Here is a 20,087-nt window from a genome sequence, read left to right on the forward strand (position 1 = left end):
TGATGACAAACAAATTGCTATACCTCTTACACTAGAAGCCATTCCTACATTCGCAGGCTACTTCTGAGGAAGATGGCATGTCGCACGGCATGTCGAGTTGACCTACGCACCACAGGCTCTTAGATTTAACCCAGAGCAGCCAACGTTGGTAGCACTGCCCAGGCGCAACCAATTTCGTGTAATAGTCCTGGCGTGGAGCAGGGTGCCTGTGCTTGGTCCGTGGGAGGGCATGGGCACGGAGGGACTGCGACACACACAATCCTCCGTTGCCCCCAGGCTGACGACACATCCCGGCTTCGGACGCAGCAGACACACGTAAAGTGAATTACATAAGTCCATTACATTCTAAGCACCGCTATGTGCCTCTAAGCAATCATGTGTCCAGCATACTTCGCTGCACGCAGCTGCACGCCGCAAGCTCGGTAGCAGGCAGACAAGCAGCGGTCGGCCCACGCACGGCCTGGCCCTTAAACACCCCCCGCCCCAAAGCCGGAGCATGCAGCTCACACCGGCCCTGACTGATCACTACAAGCTCTTCCGGAGCGCTTCACAATAACTAGTATCATGGCATGTGCAGAAGGCAGGGAAAGGCATGACCAAACACCGCACACCAGCAAATAAGAACCTCACGAGCCGCAACGCCCGTGACGCCCCATGTCCCCAAGAATCTTTCCGCGCGCTCAACCTGCACTCCGTTTAATGGAAGTCGCCTATGACGCACGCCTAACAGCCGTCGCTAGCTAATGATGACTTCGAATGGTGGGTAAGAATCAATCGGAAGAGTGACAGGGCTGCATGTTGCCCAGGTGTCAAGTTGGGCCAAGCAAATGTAGGGGAGTAACCGAGCAAGCTATACCGTATGCACATCACAACGTATGGGTCTAACGTTGTGTCTATGCGTGTAAGTCAAACAGAGGATGAAGTCACAGGTCCGCAACGAGGAAAGTAAAAGACACTGTTGCCGCGCAAGCCTATGTTGGCAAGAAGACTTGTCACGTGGTTGCGTCCATCACCGCAGATGAAAAGAACACGCCAACACTGCGCATCGGTCTCATCCAAAATTGCCTACACCTGCGCAGCATTCCCCCTTGCGCCCCTGCTGGGACGCACAGGATACCCCTCTTAGGCTCTTACCATAAAAACACTGTGAGGAATAAAACACTTGCAAATCACTGAAGGCACCACCTTCGCGACACGGCTGCCCTCACACCACCGGATTGCAGGCAGCCCCACTAAGCCCTCAACGAAGCGGAGGGCTCAGTAGGCGCGCTGCCGCATCTGCTGCTGCCACGCCGCCGCCTGCTGCAGCTGCTGCTGCGGCGTGACGGGCGCGCCCACCATCCCCGGCGCCGCCACCGCCGTGGGGGAGCTGTAGCTGCCGTAGCCGCCAGCGCTACTACCGCTGCCGTACGCGCTGCCAGCGGCTGTGTACGGCTGTGCGTACTGCTGCTGTTGCGGTTGTTGGTACTGCTGTGCGTACTGCTGTTGCTGCTGCTGGTACGGCTGCTGGTATGGCTGTGCATACTGCATGCCGGCAGTAGCAGCCGGTCCTGGTGTGCCGTATGCCTGCTGCAGCTTCTGTTGCACCAGCGCCTGCTGCTGCTGCTGCGCCGCCAGCTGCTGCTGCTGCGCCGCCGCCGCCTGCTGTTGCTGCTGCAGCAGCAGCTGCTGCTGCAGCGCCGCCTGCTGCTGAAAGGCCGCCTGCTGCTGCTGTTGGTAAGCCGCCTGCTGCTGAAAGGCCGCCTGTTGCTGCTGCTGCTGTGCGGTCATAGGCGCAGCTGCGGCGGGGCGCTGGGGGTAGAAGCTGGCCTGCGTGTGCCCAGTCCCCTCACGCGCCGACTGCTGCGGCGTTCCGGGTGACCACGCAGCGCCGCGGCCGCCGCCGCCGCCGCCAGCCGCCGCCAGGCCCTCACTGCTGCCGTACCGCGCCGGCGGCAGTTGGTCCTCCTTGATCCCGCCAACCGCCGGCCGCGCCATCGTGTCAACCGCCCCCGCCGCCGTGGGCTGCGGATGGTTCCACGCATACTCCTGCAGCGGCGGCGGCGGCGGCGCCGTCGGCGGCGCGTCCTTGAACGCCGGCGGCGGCAGGCCCAGCGCCGCCGCCGACGCCGGCGGCGCCGTCTTGGGCCTGGCGGCGCCGCCCCGCATGGAGCGGTGCAGGAGCTCTTTCGCCACCGCTGACTGCGCCGCCCGCGCCGCCGCCGCGTCATCCTCGCCCCCGCCGCCGCCACCGCTGCCGCCGCCACCCGGTGCCGCCGCGAAGCGGGAGCCGGGCAGCTCCAGATGCTGCTGCTGCTGCTGCTGCTGCGCGCCTGCCGCTCCTGCGGCTGCGGCGCCTGCGGGTGCGCTGGCCCGCAGCTGCTGCTGCTGCTGCTGCTGCTGCTGCTGCTGCTGGCGGCTGAGGGGCACCACCAGCTTGTCGCCGTGGGGGTCGCCGGGGGCACCCAGGATGCCGCGCTCGTGCGCGTCCCTGTAGGTAGGTGTGTGTGCAGGAGTGTGTTGAAAAAAGGGGGGTGTATGTTTGAGGTCAAGACCCCAACGCCGGCACGCAAACCAAAACAGGGGGGTCAGGGCGTCCGGAGGCGCCCCTTGGCCCCCGCTTGGGCCAGCCCAGAGGATAGGATGGGTTGGACGAATGCAGTCAGCACCACACCCGAGCCCGCCCCGAGCCTTCCGCCGCCCCGCCGCCCCGCCGCCCCGCCGCCCCACCGCCCCGCCGCCCCACCGCAGCCGCTGCCACCGTGCGCACCTGCGGATGTCCTGTAGCATGAGCCGCAGGAACTCGGGAGTGAGGCGGTCCGGCACGTCCCAGCGCCGCCGCAGAGCGGTGTCGGCCTGCGGGCATGGCGGGTGAGGGGTGGGGGTGAAGGGGAGTTCAAGCGTACGGTGTAAGCAACGCAGCACGAATGCAGTGTACGTGCGAAGGAGCGAGAGAGCAGAGGCAGTACGAACACCTACCCAGGAAAGGGAATACCCATCCGAGCTCCTCCCCAACCCCCACGGTCCCGCGACCTGCCTACCATTCCCCACACCCCACACACCCCCTCCCCTCCTCCCGCGGTGGACGCCGTCGGTCATCGATACGCGCGCCTCCACGCCTGCTGGTTGCTGCGCTACCCTTCTCTGTTACATCTTTGCAACCCTCCCCCCTGCCCCCAGCCTGCCCCTCACCGTCCTGTGCTCCCGGCCCATGAGCTCCATCCCGTTCTTGTGCCCCAGGGTTAGTGCCACGTCGGGCAGCCGGCTGTCGTACGCCGCCAGCAGCACCGGCGCCCAGGAGGCGAAGGAGCACACCGCCGCCACCTGGAACTGGGGGTTCCAGGCCACCTGCGTGTGTACACACGTGTGTGTGTATGTGTGTGTTTCGTATGTTAGAAACGTGTGTTTCAAACGTGTGTGTATGTGTGTGTGGCGTGTTTGTTTTAGGATCCGATGAGGCGGAGGCGGAACCAGCGCGTCCTCCAAGCTGCACCTCTAGTCCCGTCTGGTCCATGCACACACACGCGTAACATCCGTAAACGCTTTGCTGCATCGCATACACTGTCTTTGCGCAATCTCTTCCTTGTGCTCTTTAACACACACACACACACACACACACACACACACACACACACACACACACACACCCGCACGACCCCACCTGGTAGATGGTGTCTCCCCCCAGGCTGCAGTGCGGCAGCAGGGTGGGCGGTCCGCCGTCCGCGTCCCAGACACACACACGCCCGTCCTCGCTTCCGCACACGAGGTAACGACCGTCTGTGAGGTGGGCGGGTGGGTGGTGGTGGGAGGGGTGTGGGGGAACGGGGCGGGGGTGGAGGAGGTGTCAGGGGGTGGATGGGTTGGCAGCGGTGGCAAAAGCTGTTGGAGCTCATGATTAGGCCTAACATTGCTACATCGGTAACCTTGCAGTTGTGCTGCAGGGGCAGGTGTGGCGTAGCTGGCCGACACACACGCCTGGACACACGCACAGCAGCAGCCACCCAGCACACACGCACACATGCACACACAACCCCAAGACGCCCCCCCCCCCACATATACATTCCTCCACCAACTTCCCCACCCACTTCCCCATCCACTCCCCCACCCACTCCCACCGCCCCACCACCCCACCTGGGCTGAACGCCGCCTTGAGCGGCGCCTCGCGGCACCGCACGCCGTAGAACTGCTCCGCGCGGCTCAGCCCGCGCGTCTCCAGCACCAGCAGCCGCGAGCGCTTGGTGAGCACGCCCAGCCGGCGGCCGCTGGGGTGCAAGAACACGTGCGCCAGAGGCTCGCCGTCGAACTCGTCACACCTGGATGTGGGTGTGAGGTGGGGTTGTGTGTGCGTGTGTGTATGTGTGGGTGTGGATTGGTGTTGGTGTGGGGGGGATGCGTGGGGGTGGGGGGTGGGATTATGTGTGTTGGGGTGGGGAGGCGCGGATGAGAGGGTTGATAGTGTGTTTGGCACGGGGTGGATACACGCTGGACAGCGCGGATGATGGTGGGTTGGGTCGTGGAATGGAGGCGTTGGGCGTGCCCGTGCGGCACGTGGCGTCATTCATGTCATTCGTGTCTATCCGTGGCCATCGTGTCAATCCGTGTCAATCGTGTCAATCCGTGGTATTCGTGTCTTTGGACGCACGCGCCACGCCCACACAGATCCGGCCCCACCCCGGAGACACTCACTGGCGCAGCACGCGTAGAATGTTGGCCGCCGCCGCCGCGCCCGCCGCCGCCGCCGCGTCCGCCACACTCGCCGCTGTTGACGCCATGGTCGCATTCAGATTCGCCGCCGCCGCCGCATCGCCGCCGCCGCCGCCGCCACCTGCCGCCGCCGCCGCGCCCGCCGCCGCGTTGGCCACAGTTGCGCTGGAGGCGGTGGAGGTGGCGGTGGCGGAGGGCCGAAACGACGCGTTGAAGTTCCTCGGCAGCATGCTGGCGTTCAGGTTCACGCCACCGGCGCCGGTGCCGGCGCGCGGACGCAGGGTTGCGGACATCATGGTCGCGTTGAGGCCGCCGCCGCCGCCACCGGGGCCGCCGGTGGTGATGGCAGAGGCCTTGAGGTTGGTGGCGCCCGGCGCTGCCGCCGCCGCCTCCGCGCCCTTGTTTACGTCGCAGCTGAACTCCTGTGGTTGCGTGGCATTCGGTGTTGTTGGATGCAGATTGGTTGCTAGGTAGGTTGTAAATGGAGGGTGTGTTCCGATCTGGAGCCGTTCGCATCAACCACATGCGTGGCTCCTCACCACACACCGCTGGCCGCAGGAACTTGTGATATTCGCGGAACCCTGATTTCTCCACACACCTACACCCACGTCTACGCTTACACACACACACACACACACACGCCCACGCACACACACACACACACACACACACACGCCCACACACACGCCTACACGCACCTGCAGAACTCCCGCGCTGTCGCCGGAGTACAGGCGTGTGCCCAGCTTGTCGAAACACAGGCTGTTGATGGCACCCGACTGGGTCTGTGCATGTGGGGAGGGGGCGCGTTGCGGCGGAGCGGAGGAGCGGGGGAGTGAGGAGCGAGGAAGGGTTGAGAGCAGGCCTTTCATGCTGCTGCAATGCGTGCAGGTAAGGGCCGGCTGGAGGCATTAAGGTTGCAGTCAGGACGATGCGAACTGTAGACACGTCTTACGGTGCCTGTGTGTATGTGCGTGTGTGTGTGTGTGTGTGTTAAAGAGCACAAGGAAAACATTACGTGTAGGACATGTGTGTGTGTGTGTGTGTGTGCCAAACCCGCCGCCCCTGCCCTACCTTCACGGCCGCCAGCAGCTCCCCCGTGTACCGCCGCCACAGCCGCACCGTACCGTCGTACGCGCCCGTCGCCACCAGCGCACTGCCCTGCTTCTGTACGGGATGAAACTGCGCGCTGTACACATAACACGCGTGCCGCAGTACGGTGGCGGGCGGTAGGCCGGCGGCGGCGCCCGCCTTTCCGCCCGCCAGCATTACACTTGCCGTACCCGGGGCGCCAGTTTGGGCGCCGCCAGCCGTTGCCGCCGGGCGGCCGTACCGGCCGCCGCCGCCGCCGCCACGCTGTGTGGTGAAGCTGGCGTTAGGCGTTGCCGGCGCCGTCGGCGCCGCCGACGGCGGCGCGTGCTGCGCCGGCGATGCCGACGCGCCCGGCTTCACCGTCGCCAGTAGGTTCATTCGGGGCGCGGCGGCGGCCGCCGTGGCGGCGGCGTCAGCCGCCTGCGCGCCGGCGGCGCCGGCGGCGGCGGCGCCGCCGCCGGCCAGCGCCGCCGCCTCGGCGGCGGCTGCCGCCGCCTCCGCCGCCGCCATGGCCTCGGCCGCCGCCGCGGGGTTGAGCTCCCAGATCTTGGCAGTGCAGTCGGCGGAGGCGGAGATGATGGCGGTGTCGCCGCGAGCCCAGGCCAGGTCGTATATGAAGCCGCTGTGGGCGCCGTGGATGGTCTTGACCAGCGCGCCTGCGGGAGACGAGGCACAGCGACACATAGACCAATAAGGGACACGCGGGACGGTGGAGGACGACGGAGGACGAAAGGGACCAGTGCAAGCGGAAGGCGGAAAGCGCTGAAGCGCCAAAGCGGACAAGTGCAAAGCAAATACGACATGTTGGGCAAGTTGGCAATGTGCCAAGTGGTTTTCAACGCCTCGCCGCCGTTTGGCTGGCTGCTTCATACTCGTTCCCCATGGGGCCTGCAGAACTGTTCACACGCCCCTTGCCCTCCTCTCGCCACGTTTTCGCACACGCCCCGCCCTACCCACCCCTACACACACGCTCCTACCCGTGAGTGTCTTGTAGATGCACAGTTTGAAGCTGTCGCTGCCGCCGGGCCCGGGTGCGGTGGGGCTGCCCGCCGCCGCCAGGGCCAGGTAGGTGCCGCCGCCGCTGAAGGCCAGGCACGTCACGCCCGCGGGGCCGCCGGGCAGCTCACGCAGCGGCGTGTTGGGGATCTGTGTGTGAGAGGAAATGTGTGTGTGTGTGTGTGTGTGTGTGTGTGTGTGTGTGAAAACACGTGTGTGTATGTGTATGTGCAAGTGGGTGGGGATTGCAAAGCGGGGTCGCACCCCAGGTTTCGGAGGAGGGCACAAGCCAGGAATCATGCATGAAACCCTCAACTGCATTGTGTTCGGTTTAGTTTGGGCTGGTATCTACAGCCCTCCCTCCTTCCATCCCTCCTCCCCACGCCATCCCGCCTACCCTGCATGGCTCTGTGATGGGCCGGTACAGCGGGTGTTTGCTCAGGTCCTCCGCCGCCTGCCCCAGACCCAGACCCAGGCCGCCGCCGCCCTCGCCGCCCAGGTAGGCAGACAGCGGCACACGGCCTGGAGGGGGGGGGGAGGTGGAGAGAGGAGGGGGAGGGGGAGAGGGGTGGGAGGGGAGGGGTGGTGGGTGCGGGGTCCGTCAACACACAAGGCTGTGCAGCTGCACGACCAACACCACATCTGCTAATAGTGAGTTTCGCGTCTACTCGTCCGTGTGCACCTGTTCCGCGCGGCTACTAGGAGTGTGCTCCGCGTAACCGCGTGCCAAGCCCCGGCGCCCGCTCCTTTGAGGGCCACTCACCATTCCACCACCCCACCTCCCTCCCTCCCTCACACCCTCACACACCAACCCCCCACCCCCCCACTCACTGGTCTCGAAGCCGCTGCCGTACCCGGCCGGCAGGTAGGGCCGGATGCCGCGGGCCGGCTCCGTGACCACCACCTCGGGCGGGGGGCGAGGCACGGCCTGTGGTGTGTGTGTGTGTGTGTGTGTGTGTGCGCGTGTGTGTGTGTGTGTGTGAGGGGGGGGGTTGCAAGGATGTTTGGAAAAGCGGTACAGGATGCACTGAAGACTGCAGACGAAGTCGTTACCACAGGAGCGGCCGTCCGGGCGGCCGCGCTCCAGCTCATTGTCCCTCCGTGAAGCTGACAGTACCCAGTTTAACTAAGACCCATCTAACATCCATTTCCCTGCCCGGACAAAATGATCACACACATCCACACACAGTCACACACACACAGTCACACAAGCGCCCACACACACCTGCAGCACCACGGTGATGGCGGACTTGTACTTGGGCACCACAGCGGCGCCGCCCACAGCCATGAGCGCCTGAGAGGGAGGGGGGAGAAGAGGGGGGAGAGAGGGGGAGAGGGGGAAGAGGGAGCGGGAGGGGAAGAGGGAGGGGGAGAGGGGGGAGAGGGAAGGGTAGTTCGACACAATACGATGGCATGCAAGGAACCAACGAGAAGGAACCAATGAGAGCCACGGAAGGCCAAATACACGTCTCCACACGCAGACGAGGCGACACAACGCCCTCCACAGCCTTGCCCTCCCCTCCATCTCCACCTCCTGACATCATCCAGACCTCCTCAGTCCAACCACTCCACACCTTCGCACACACGCTCATGCCCGCACCTTCCAGTTCAGGTAGGCACGGCTGGCGGCGTTCATGACGCCCGCAGCCTGGGGAGGCGCCCACATGCCGCCGCCGCCGCCGCCGCCGCCGCCGCCACCTGCGGCCTGCTGGCCTGCTCCCGGGCCGGCGGGGCTGGAGCGGCGCAGGAAGTTGAAGCGACCGGGGCTGTCCGCACCCACGTGCGTGGCGGCGGTGATGTCTGCAAGGGGAGAAGGGCCGCGTGTGTGTGTGCGTGTGTGTGTGTGTGTGCGTGTGTGTGTGTGTGTGTGTGAGGGCGGCAGTACCTCTTGGCGCTTGGAACGGTGCACGCATTCCTCTCCCTCACCCCTCTTCCACCTCGTTCCCCTCCCTCCTCGCCCTGCTTCCCCCTCCCCCTCCCCCTCCATCTCCCCTCCATCTCCCCTCCATCTCCCCTCCACCTCCCCGCCCCGCCCCGCCACCGCCCGCTCACCCCGCTTGTACTTGTACAGCTGCAGCTTCAGCCGCCCCAGCAGCGGCTGGCGCGGCGCCCCCGCGGCGGCCGGCGGCGGCCCCGCGGGCCTCAGGAAGCCCCATGCGACCAGGTGGGAGCCGTCCGCGGGGTCGAAGGCGCGCTCGTGCTTGCGGAAGCGCTGGAAGCTGACGGGCGGCTGGAGCACCTGTGAGGGAGAGTGTGTGTGTGTGTGTGTGTGTGTGTGTGTGTGTGTGTGTGTGTGTGTGTGTGTGTGTGTGTGTGTGTGTGTGTGTGTGTGCGTGTGCGTGTGCGTGTGGAGAGGGGTCACGCCCCGCCTGTCACGCCCCGCCCCCATCACAGTGCTCCAACTCTGCCCCCACCCCCAAAATCCCCCCACCCCCAGATCCCCCCACCCCACACCCAGCCCCCCCCCACCCCCACCCCAAGTCAACCCCCCACCTCGAACAGCAGCAGTGGGTCCAGCGCGATGAGGCGCTCCACGGCTTCATCCACCAGCAGCGTCTCCTCCCAGGCAGCCAGCGTGCGGGCCTGTGTGTGTGTGTGTGGGGGGGGGGGCGCGTGTGCAGGGGCGATGTGTGGGAGAGTCAACACAGGAGCAGAGCGGCTATAATGAGCGGCTGGGATCCCGCACGACCCTTGCCGTCTCCGCCTCGTCGCCGTCATCCCTGCCTCCTATCTCGTCCCTTACCTTCCCTTCCCTTTGCATCCCCTACCTTCTCGTCTGAACGTCCTTCACGCACATGTCCCGTCTTGATGCAACAACCCCTCTAGTTTGGCTTGGTTTGGTCTACTTTGGGCTGGTATCTACAACCCATCCCTCCCTCCCTCTTCCTCCCTCCCCGCCCCACCTCTGGCCTGCTGAGCAGGTCGAAGGGCTGTGTCTGCACGGGCGGGATGTAGCGCTGCAGGGCGGGCACCGGGTAGTCGGAGGAGTTGCCAGAAGTCACCTGCGCGGGCCGCCCCACGAACTCCAGCAGCTGCGGGGGGGATGGGTGGGTGGGGGGTTGGGAGGTGGGGTGGGGTTAAGGGGATTGGGGAGGGGGCATTGGGTTCAGTGGTGCGGCAGCGCGAGGCGCAGGGAGCGGCGAAAAGAGGTGGGGTGGGGATGGGAGTTTGTATGCCCGGGCCCAGCGATTGTGGCGGGTCCCAAGCTGTCAGCGTGCCTCCTCTTCCTGCCCCCTCCTGCCTCCTCCCCCCCCCCGCCGCCCGCCCTCCCACCCCCACCCCCTGCCCCCCTGCGCACCTGCTCCTGGCGTATGGGGTCCAGCGGCCCCAGGCTGGGGTCATCCAGTGTGGCCAGGTAGGCGCCGCTGTCAGCGTCCACGCAGTGCACACGGATCACCGGGTTGGTCAGCAGCGGGTCGTGGCGCAGGGCCTGAATGGAGGGGGGAGAGAGGGGAAGATGGGAGGGAGAGAGGGGGAGAGGGGGGCGTGTATGCCGTCAGTTCTGTGACGGGCATGCCTGAGGAACAGAGCCAGAGCCCCCAGATCCTCACTACACAGCGCACCCCAGTCCAGCGCCAGACCACGTGGCGTGCCATACCCAAGCCCCCTCCCTTCTCCCCTTGCAATCCCCCCTCCGCCCCCCCGCACCTCGGATCGCTCTACGGTGATGGCCAGCACATTGGGCGGGATGGGCTTTGTGTACAGCGGCCCACAGATGGGTGGCGGCGGCGGCGGCTCAAAGGCGGCGGCGGCGGCGGCGGCGGCGGCTGGGTCCAGGCCCATCACCGCAGCCATTGTGCCTGGTTCGGCTGCGTGTGGCAAGACACGCATGTCCGTTTGCCTTCGTTTAGGCCGCAATCGCAAACACGCAACACGGTCACACCGCCCTGGCCTCGCCCCCATGACGTGCCGCGCTTCTGACCGTATGCTGACACCAGTACCAATGCAACAAGCCCCCCCAACCACACAAGGCAAGGCGTTGTGCGTATGCAGGAGCGGCCCCACTCACCCAGTGCGGAGACAAAGGGCGACGGCCCGCCCCGCTGCGGCTGCAGCGCTCCCATCGACCCCTCCGGACCCATCGGCGCCGGCATGGCTCCTGCCGCTCCCGCTCCCGCTCCTGCCGCTGCCCCCGGCGCCCCGCCTGCCGCTGCCGCGTCCGCCGGCGCACCCGGCGGCATACCCTGCGGCATGCCCTGCGGCGGCGGAGCTGTGCCCCATGCTGGCGGCGGCGCGAGTGCGGAGACGGGCACCGGCGCCGGGCCGAGAACGGAGCCGCCGGAGGCGGCGGCCGCCGCCGCCGCGTGCCGCCGCTTCGTCCTCCGCATGCTGGCGTTCAGGCTGCCGCCTCCTCCCCCTGCAGCCCCCGCGGCCGCGCCCGCTGCTGGCGCCATTGTGAAGGAGGCTTCCGAGCCGGCCATGCTGGTTCCGCGCGACGGCGGCGCGGGCGGCGACGCCGGCGGCGCCAGTCGCAGTGACGCATCCAGGTCAGCTGGTGTTGCTGGTATTGCTGGTGTTGCTGGTGGTGGTGGAGGTGCGGAGGCAGGTGCGGGAGGGCTGCGCCAGGCGCTTGTGGACGGCGGGGGTGGTAGATCGAGCGACGGGCCCCGCGGCGGCAAAGCCATGGGCGCGGGTGAGGGCACGGGCGCGGGTGCGAGGCTTGGAGCGGGCGCCAGAGAGGCGTCGCCAGAGAGCGAGGCCGCGCAGCTGGGGCCGTAAGGGCTGGCCGGGGCAGCGGGCGCAGCGGCCGATGGCGTTGGGGGCGCATCAAACGACACACGACGAGGACCTGCGGGTTCAAGCGCGTAGGCATGGTTTTGTATTGCGTGGAGACGCCCTGTTGAGCGCGAGGGTAGGCGCTTGCTCGCGAAAACTGCAAAATGACCCCGCACCTTCCTCCGTCACCCACCTGAATCCTTCCGCACAGGCGCGCTTTGCGGATGTACTGAGGACTTTGTGGGATCCTCTGCTTTCATTTCCGCCATTTCCCGCTGAAGGCCGAAGCCAGCGCGGGGCGGGGGCAAGTCCATGCGTCCCTCTCACACGGAGCCTTTAGGTATTGTCGGAGAAAGCTTACCTAGTTATCTAATGCATTTCTAAATGTTTTACACCAAGCATCGGCACAAAATCGTGCTGCGCGTTGTTGGGTCGCAAAATGCCAAGTGACACAGTAAGTTGCGACAGAAACAGCGAGCGTCGGTATGATATGCAAATATGAGTAAAGAGCAAGCGAAGAAGTTGCGGCGTCAAGCTAATTCAGAGCTTTTGAGAGCCGGCGTCGTACGGTGTGCCTGGTCGAGCTTGTACTTGCTCCATTGCGGCCCCCTCGCGGGCGTCGCGACAAGCGACGGGCTGCATTGCTTACCAGGGACTGCAGTGCACAGTCGGCAGCTAAGGACTGGCAGGTGCAAGGTGAGGAACGCGTCAGGCGACCTGAGCATAATAACAGCTGCACCGGCTGATGAAGAGGTTGTGGGAAGCGAGGGAGATGAAGTCGGGCCTGCTAACATGGGACGTGTTCACGCTTGCGCGTGGCGTGTCGTCGGTTGGCTTTCCTTGCCCTCCTCACATTCACCCTCATAGGCCCTCATTCACAGTCTCGTAGGGTGCACCAGGCGTCCCACAATACCGCTTTCAGGCATACCTTTACAACTGCCATACGTTACGCCCAAGATATCTGCATTCGCGCTGTCTGGTGCCAACGTTGCCCGCCTTCTTCTCTAACTTGCATGTGCCCAATTGCAACGTCATTGTCGTTGTACATCGCTGGCGCATCATCACAGCATTAAACGTTATTATATGCAATCGCATTACGTATTCAGGGCATCTGCGTGGGGTCAGTTCTTCGTTTCTCACGTTCGTTTCTCGCATTCGTGCTTCATTTGCACCTTATCCTTGTTATCCACGTCTCAGGCAACCGATTATCGACGTACTCGCTAGCTTGGCAGTTCCCGAAGTGACTCGGAGACAGAACGGACTAGCATTGTTGGGTTTCAGCCCCAGCCCCCGAGATGGCCACCTCGCTGCTCCTCAACTCTGGCCATCACATTCCCTCAGTGGGGCTAGGTGAGCTTTGCATGGGAATCCAGTGCACGCCCCATGCACTTCAACTTGCAAATGCAGTCGGCCCCTGCCAGCCCCTTCAAGCTAGGGCCGCCCCGCCTCTGCGCCACTCTCACACGCCTGCCCCGGCCTCAACACCCCCGCCATCTCCTCAAATGCGCACCCTATTCCACGCCCCAGGCGTGTACAAGTCGACCCCTGGTGAGGAAACGTACGGCGCCGTACTGTCAGCGCTGCGGCTGGGATACCGCCACGTTGATACGGCACAGGTGCGGAGGAGTCAGTCACTCAGCTGCTGCTGGAGGCGGTGAATAGTATCATGTTGGCAATGGGGTGATGTTACGGTACATGAAGCGCAACCTGGCTCGCCATATCTAACGGAGGCGGTGGCGCTGCTGACACGCAATCGCACGCAGTCGTTCACACGCGTGCAGCCGCTTCACGTGCGCCCGCCCGCTGCTCGCGCGCGTGCGCCTGCCCCTCACTTCTAGGTCGTGTTTAAGGGTATATGAGAATAAGCTTACCCCCCCGCCACACACACACGCACACACACACACACACACACACACACACACACATGTACTGCACGTACAGGTGTACGGCAATGAGGCCGATGTGGGTCGGGCGGTGCGGGACAGCGGCCTGCCGCGGGACCAGGTGTACGTGACCAGCAAGGCAAGTAGGGCGACTGGGAGACCGGGGGACTGGGGGACTGGGGGAAGAGTGCAGTGCTGCTAGGTGGTGGCGGTGGTGGCGATGATGGCGGTGATGGTGATTGGCAGCAGAAAGGAGGGGGGTATGGCAAAGACACGGCGGCGTAGGGCAAAGCCAGGAGCACTGCTCATCACCTGTTGCATGTTGCCTGGTGCCCACCCGGAGATTTAAGCCAGTCCAACCGCCCCTCACACACACACCCTTGCTTACCCTCCACAGCTGTGGCGAGACGCGTACGGCTATGACAGGGCCCTGGCGGCTGTACAGGACAGTGTACGGCGCAGCGGCCTGCCGTACCTGGATCTCGTACTGCTGCACTGCCCCGGCGAGCCGGGGCCGCGCGAGGGGGCGTGGCGGGCGCTGGAGGAGGCGGTGCGGCAGGTGCGTGTATACCGTAGTGTTTGTGTGCGCGCGCGTGTGTGTGTGTGTGCGTGTGTATTTATGTATGTGTGTGTGTGGCGGGGGCGTGTGGGGGGCGTGCGGGGGGCGTGCGGGGGCGTACGGGGGCGTACGGGGTAGTCCAAGGGCGTATGAGGGCGTATGAGGGCGTGTTAGTGAGTGAGGGGCATGTGAGTCTGGGGGTCTGCTCGTTAGTGGGCGGTGAATCCTGTACACATTACAGCTGCGCTTGCGGCTAGTGGTCGATTGTCGTACTTCTTTGCTGGCAGACCGCAAGCTGTGTATGCATGCATACCATATGGGCACGTGTTGATACGTACGGCACTGCCGTTTGACCGTTCACTTCACTCCGCCCCTGTCTAGTACTTTGCCTTATGTTATACGCGTATGCATGTGCGTGTGCCTGGCCCTCAGGGCCTGGTCCGCAGCATTGGCGTCAGCAACTTCAGCCAGGCGCACCTGGAGAAGCTGAGCAGGTGTGTGTGTGTGTGTGTGTGTGTGTGTGTGTGTGTGTGTGTGTGTGTGTTAAAGAGCACAAGGATAACGTTGCGCAAAGGTGTGTGTGTGTGTGGGTGTGGGTGTGCGTGTGTGTGTGTGGGTGGGTGGGTGTGTATGCATGTGAACGTGTGGGGACTGCTGGCGCCATGGCGTGTCGCTGCCAGCCGGTGCACCGGCAGGCGGTGCTGGGTCCTGTGGTCCAGGAGGCCCAAGTCCAAGTAAAGGTATCGTATGTGCTCCTTGTTGCTTACGGTAGTCCATCACTTTCGGTATTGTTCTGGTGTTGCTTGCTTCAGGACGGCCACGATACAGCCAGCGGTGAACCAGGTGAGCGTAAAGCTCTACTGCGGGCGCGCCGGGGGTGAACGCTTGTGCTGTGGTATTGTCCAGCGCGGCCGCTTTGAAAGCAGTCGCAGCGTTTAAGACGGGCCAGCCTGGCTGATGTTGCTGTGATTTGTTATCTAAGCGTATGCAACTCCCAACGTTCAGTTGGCTGCTGTTCGAGTTAGCGGCCGTTCGCCGCCATGGCTTCGCTCTCACCGTACACGAATGATCTCTCCTCCTTCCGATGCCGCGGCTCGCAGATTGAGGTGCACCCCTTCCTGCAGCGGCGGGAGCTGGTGGCCTACTGCCAGGCGGCGGGCATTGTGGTGGAGGTGCGTGCCAGGGCGAGGGGTGCCTGTGTGGCATATGACGGCGTGGTCGTGTGGGGGCATGTGCGGGGGCACTGCTGGGCAGGCGGGCACAGGGGGCCGGTACGGTACACACACACACATACACGGCTCCATTGCAAATCTTACCCGGCTGCCTGCCCCCTCTCACTGCTTCCTGGGGGCGCTCAAAACACCCCCCTTCCCACTTGCCCGTCTGCCTGCGACCTACCTACCTGCTCCCCCCTCGGGTCCTCCCTGCCAGGCCTACTCGCCGCTGAGTAAGGGCCACAAGCTGTCTGACCCGCGGGTGGCGGGCGTGGCGGCGCGGCTGGGCGTCACTCCCGCGCAGGTCATGATCAGGTGCGCTGGTACTCGGATCGGCGATGTCGGCAATGCCCCCAGTGTCAGCAGTGTGACAGGCGGGAAGGAGTAGGGGGTTGTAAGTCACACGTCATGTGGGCTGGACCATGGTACATACGGTACACGCCCCTCGCCGTGCAGATGACAAGCCCACACAAACACGCGTGTGTGTCGCGGTGTGCAGGTGGGGCCTGCAGCACGGAATGGTGTCGCTACCCAAGTCGGTGAACCCGGACCGCCAGGTAGGTCAGAAGTGACACGGACAGGTCGGGGTGGAGCGTCGGTGCGGTGCGGTGGCGCGCCGTGGGATGTCATTGGCAGTGTGTGGTTCCGCATGATGCGCGCGGCATCGCTATTCCATGTTAGACCTTGAATCTTACAATCTTCATTCCCACCAGGCCGTAAACCTGGACGTGTTCGGCTTCGCGCTGGACGAGGGCGCGATGGCGCAGCTGGACGGCTGCGAGGAGGGGCTGGTCACGGGCTGGGACCCCGTGGCGCACGACCCCGTGTAGGGGCGGCGTGAGGCAGTGAGAAGAGCGCACGACCCCGTGTAGGGGCGGCGTGAGGCAGTGGGAGGAGGAGGCAGAGGCGGCGGGAGGAAGCAGAGGCCGGGGTAGGGGGTGGGGGGGCACGCGCGAGTGGGCGGCCTTGAGTGGCCAGCCACAGAGTTTGCCGGTGGGCCTGGGTTACCCGTTGAGCGTGGCGTGGCGGGCTATGCGGTGTCAATGATGTGTGATTGCAGCAGGAGAAGGGCTGTTACGGGAACGGACAAGACCTGCCTCCGTGACCTGCCTCCGTGCTGAGCGGGTTAGTACTGCGTCGAGCTGTCGCGCACGATTGCGGTTTGGCATGCATTCGCGGTCTGGGCTTATGTATGCGAGATTATTTATTGTACTTGAAGTCCTTAATGATTGAAATACACACAAAGCAGCAATCAGTGGGCTTGCAACAAAGGCGCGAACTGCGGGCAAGGCCCCGAGCGGCTTCCATCCATTATCACCAGTCTTGCTGCTTAATATTTAAACCTTAGCAGCTATAACCAATACGACCCAGCTTCGCGGGGATAATGGCCGCGTGCTCAGCAGCATGCGACAGCCACGTTGTCCCGCAGCCCTCGCCGGGCAGCTGGGGTATGCCCGAGGACCGCGATAACTACATTGTTCAGATGAGGCGGAGATACAGCCCCGCGGGCATGCTGAACGCGGATGGCAGCATCAACCAGGACTTCTTCAAGCCTCGCCGCGTGGTGCTGGTCGCCGACCGCGCCAAGTGGGGCGATGCGGAGCGCGAGGGCCTCTACAAGGGCCTGGAGGTCCACGGCGTCGGGAAATGGCGCGAAATCAACCGCGACTACCTCAAGGGCCAGTGGGATGACCAGCAGGTGCGCATCCGCGCCGCGCGCCTGCTGGGCTCGCAGAGCCTAGTCCGCTACATGGGCTGGAAGGGCAGCAAGGCCAAGGTGGACGCCGAGTATGCGAAGAACAAGGCAATCGGCGAGGCGACGGGATGCTGGAAGGCGGGGCAGCTGGTGGAGGATGACCACGGCAGCGTGCGGAAGTACTTCGAGGCGCAACAGGCGGGTGGGGAGCAGTAGTAGCAGCTAAGCAGGAGGCGTTGCTGCTTGTGATGCTAGGACTCGTTCGGCAATGACAAAGGGCACGCATGTGTGGCGAGCCTGTGCTTTCATGGCTGTGGCTGCGCACGGCCGCGTGTGGAAGCTTGACCGCGGCGCACTGGCTCGCCGAGACCATGGTGTGCATGTGTGATATTCGCACACTCGTTGCGCAAAAGTGTGCTGTGAGATGCCGCGGGCTATGTTGTCACGGTCCGAAGGAGCACGGCGTGGCTCGATACACCGCGGGCACTTGTGTCCGTGCACGCAGTGGGTGCGCCGTGCACCCCGCATTGGCACTTGCATGGTTGGGCGCCAAAGCGCCCTAAAGTCGTGTGGGGGCGTGCTCCAGAACGCGGCACCGGGAGCAGGATGTGGGCGTGATGGCGGACGAACAACCAATGCGAGTGACGCAATGAACGAAGGTTGCGGTAATGCTGCAGGATGTTGGCGTGTTTCGCCGCTTGGGTAGCAGCGGAGCTTGATGGCCCCTGGGATGAAGGATTTGTGTTTGTACGGGTAAGTGAATGGACTGTTGCGCTTGGCCTGGAGCGGCATAGAGTGATGGTAAGGGTGAACTGGGTTCAGGTGCCAGGAAAGGACGAGTCAGCACAAGGTCAGGCGCAGCAGGCAACATGTCTTTCGGGTGGTGATGTCATACCTGCCCTGCCCATGATGATGGGTTGGAGATGTGCGTTCGGAGACTGCGTTGAGAGGGGACGGGGTTTGGGGGTACAAGAACGGTCACTTGACACGTGCCAGAAAGGGAGCCGTGGCACGGCTCCTGCGCACGAGGTTGAGGCAGAGGCTCATGCTGCGCTGCTGCAGCACCGGATACTGCCATACTGGGCTTGTCGCCCTTGACTTGCCATGCCATAATCTTCCGTCCTTTATCTTGTGACAATTGATGAGCGCAAAAAGCTGTCTTGCCGGCGCCAGCGCACCTCGGTCCGCGCGGTGGTTGTGAGGACAGCCGAGTGGAGTGTACCGGGGCATGAACTGGTGCAGCATCCTGCAGGGTAAGCCGGCTTCGCATTATGGAGTCGAATGTGCGGATGTGCCATGGACCCTAGTGAACGTGTATGGGCCAGTGGTGCTCCTGAGCGAGAAGAGTGGTAATGGGGCACCGTAATATTTCTGGGAAAGGCGTCCAACTCGTCGGGGGACACTCTGGGCGGGCTGGAGGGGCTGCCACGCGCGTGCAACACCTGCACCCTCCTGCACACGCGGCATTCCCGCTCCGGCTGTGCCTTATAAACGTCCAGGCGCGCCAGACTCAGCTATTATAGCTGTCACAATGGCCAAGCTCACACTCATCGCCGTTGTCGCTGCGGCGCTGGCCGTCTCGGCCTTCGCTAGCGAGTTCACCAGCCCGCACGTCGCGCACCTGACCTCGTCGAACTACGAGGAGACGGTGCGTAACATATCGCAACGGCATTGACATGATGCACGCATAGTCAAAGGGCGGGGACGGTGTTGCAGCATCCTGTCCAGCCCGCGTAAGCCCGTTTCTGGCCTCCTCTGCGCAGACTGGCGACGGCAAGGTGTACTTCGTCAAGTGAGTAGGGTATCGTTGCGTCAAGCAAGGCCATCAGGCGTCTCTGGAGTGTTTTCGAGTGCAACACATTTCACGTTCATCTAACTGTGTGCCCTTGGGCTTGCCTCTCAGGTACTACGCTCCGTGGTGCGGTGAGTTACTGCAAGCTCAGCTTTGGGAAAGCATTCACGCCACGCTCAGGCGACTCGGGCTAAGTGATCTTGGCGGAACGGAGTATCAGTCGCGGGGTAGCGGCCGGCTGTTGCGCTGCGCTGGCTGAGGATTGCGCGTTGTTACAGGCCACTGCAAGCGCCTGGCCAACACCTGGAAGGAGCTGGGCGAGGAGCTGAAGGACGTGGGTTCCATCGTCATTGCCCACGTCGACTGCACCACCGACCGCGACGTGTGCACCAACGCCCAGGTGCGGCATGCGCGGGATCTGGGAGGTTGGAGGGAGAGGAAGGGAGGCGTGGCTGCCCCTGGGCAGGGGCGATTGGGACCTTGCTGAGGGGCGTGCCGGTAAAAGTGGGTCGTACAGCACTTGTCGGGTCGGGGTGTGTGACGGGCGTGAGTACACGGCCTGAGAAGCCCGCCAATGTTGAGGGCTGGCATGGAGGGTAGGCTTAGCTAGCAGCGCGCGTGACACAGTTCGGCTGATGAAGGGGGGCCCGTCGCCGTAATAAGTGTTTCGGAACCCGAGTCCAGCGAATACGGATGCTGCACCGACCCCAGACGGTACCAGCGGGACCGGCGACAGCGCTCCAGCCGCGCCTGGCAACTGCTGAACGGGAAGTGTGCGGGATGCGCCGTTGGCACGGTTGGCTCCATCGCCGGCATATGGTGCTCTTGCCTGCCCATCACCGCCACCCTGCACACCCAACACACACACGCGCTGCGCAGGTCAAGGGCTACCCCACGCTCAAGGTGATCCACAAGGGTGAGGAGATCAAGTCGTACCGCGGCCCGCGCGACAAGGACTCGCTCAAGTCCTTCATCGAGGAGGCCGCCAAGGAGGTCACTACCGAGGCCTAAACGAGCGCGCTTGGCTTGCCAAGCAGCGTATTGAAGCGTAGCAAAGCCACGTGATGAATATCAGTGATGTGGCGGCGGCTGGCGGGGGCTGGGTGTAGGTGTAATGCTATGGGCCTCGTGGCGGCCTGAGGACACCGGGCAGGGGCGGAGTGCGTGCAAGACAGCGGCGCGCGACGCGCGACGCGTGCGGGGCACGGCGTGAGGTGGCGGCCAGCTCTGTTGCGTGGTGAGAGCGGGGGCGTTCAAGGGCTGGCTGCACAGAGGCAGGACGCGCGCGTGGTGATCTCCGCGCCGGTGATGCGGTGTATGACTGTAACTTTGAGTTGCAGCTGCGAACAGCACTCATGTCATCAGGTGTTGCTGGCTTGCGCAGCAAGCCTGACCGCTACCCCTCACATGAGTCATGACTCATGGTTGGGACACGTGCCGGGCATCGGCGCAGGGCTTT

General features: G+C 64.2%; 4 protein-coding genes across 4 annotated transcripts; 3 read left to right on the forward strand and 1 right to left on the reverse strand.

Moving 5' to 3' along the window:
• Nucleotides 1-14: 14 nt before the first annotated feature.
• CHLRE_16g692902v5 (uncharacterized protein) lies at nucleotides 15-11,992 on the reverse strand. The gene is made up of 20 exons (XM_043071751.1): nucleotides 11,678-11,992; nucleotides 10,778-11,557; nucleotides 10,417-10,577; nucleotides 10,067-10,198; nucleotides 9,672-9,800; nucleotides 9,262-9,351; nucleotides 8,821-9,007; nucleotides 8,369-8,568; nucleotides 7,994-8,062; nucleotides 7,600-7,696; nucleotides 7,166-7,290; nucleotides 6,750-6,918; nucleotides 5,755-6,428; nucleotides 5,382-5,465; nucleotides 4,666-5,105; nucleotides 4,111-4,292; nucleotides 3,641-3,756; nucleotides 3,172-3,327; nucleotides 2,750-2,835; nucleotides 15-2,470 (listed from the first exon to the last, which is right to left on the reverse strand). Exons 2-20 carry the CDS (start codon nucleotides 11,391-11,393, stop codon nucleotides 1,258-1,260), a joined length of 4,926 nt encoding a protein of 1,641 aa, XP_042915328.1. The 5' UTR covers nucleotides 11,394-11,557; nucleotides 11,678-11,992; the 3' UTR covers nucleotides 15-1,257.
• Nucleotides 11,993-12,432: 440 nt separating this feature from the next.
• Nucleotides 12,433-16,494, forward strand: CHLRE_16g692800v5 (uncharacterized protein). The gene is made up of 10 exons (XM_001699301.2): nucleotides 12,433-12,834; nucleotides 13,012-13,100; nucleotides 13,426-13,506; nucleotides 13,765-13,926; nucleotides 14,359-14,420; nucleotides 14,739-14,769; nucleotides 15,027-15,098; nucleotides 15,358-15,455; nucleotides 15,640-15,697; nucleotides 15,854-16,494. Exons 1-10 carry the CDS (start codon nucleotides 12,780-12,782, stop codon nucleotides 15,968-15,970), a joined length of 825 nt encoding a protein of 274 aa, XP_001699353.1. The 5' UTR covers nucleotides 12,433-12,779; the 3' UTR covers nucleotides 15,971-16,494.
• Nucleotides 16,495-16,552: 58 nt separating this feature from the next.
• On the forward strand, nucleotides 16,553-18,284 carry CHLRE_16g692750v5 (uncharacterized protein). Its single transcript, XM_043071748.1, has one exon. The coding sequence runs from the start codon at nucleotides 16,591-16,593 to the stop codon at nucleotides 17,050-17,052; it is 462 nt and encodes a 153-aa protein (XP_042915329.1). The 5' UTR covers nucleotides 16,553-16,590; the 3' UTR covers nucleotides 17,053-18,284.
• A 48-nt stretch (nucleotides 18,285-18,332) lies between these two features.
• CHLRE_16g692751v5 (uncharacterized protein) lies at nucleotides 18,333-19,967 on the forward strand. The gene is made up of 5 exons (XM_001699299.2): nucleotides 18,333-18,484; nucleotides 18,600-18,628; nucleotides 18,740-18,759; nucleotides 18,907-19,028; nucleotides 19,508-19,967. Exons 1-5 carry the CDS (start codon nucleotides 18,368-18,370, stop codon nucleotides 19,637-19,639), a joined length of 420 nt encoding a protein of 139 aa, XP_001699351.1. The 5' UTR covers nucleotides 18,333-18,367; the 3' UTR covers nucleotides 19,640-19,967.
• The last annotated feature ends 120 nt before the right edge of the window (nucleotides 19,968-20,087 follow it).

This window comes from Chlamydomonas reinhardtii, chromosome 16, assembly GCF_000002595.2.
Source record: "Chlamydomonas reinhardtii strain CC-503 cw92 mt+ chromosome 16, whole genome shotgun sequence".
NCBI classification, from domain to species: domain Eukaryota; kingdom Viridiplantae; phylum Chlorophyta; class Chlorophyceae; order Chlamydomonadales; family Chlamydomonadaceae; genus Chlamydomonas; species Chlamydomonas reinhardtii.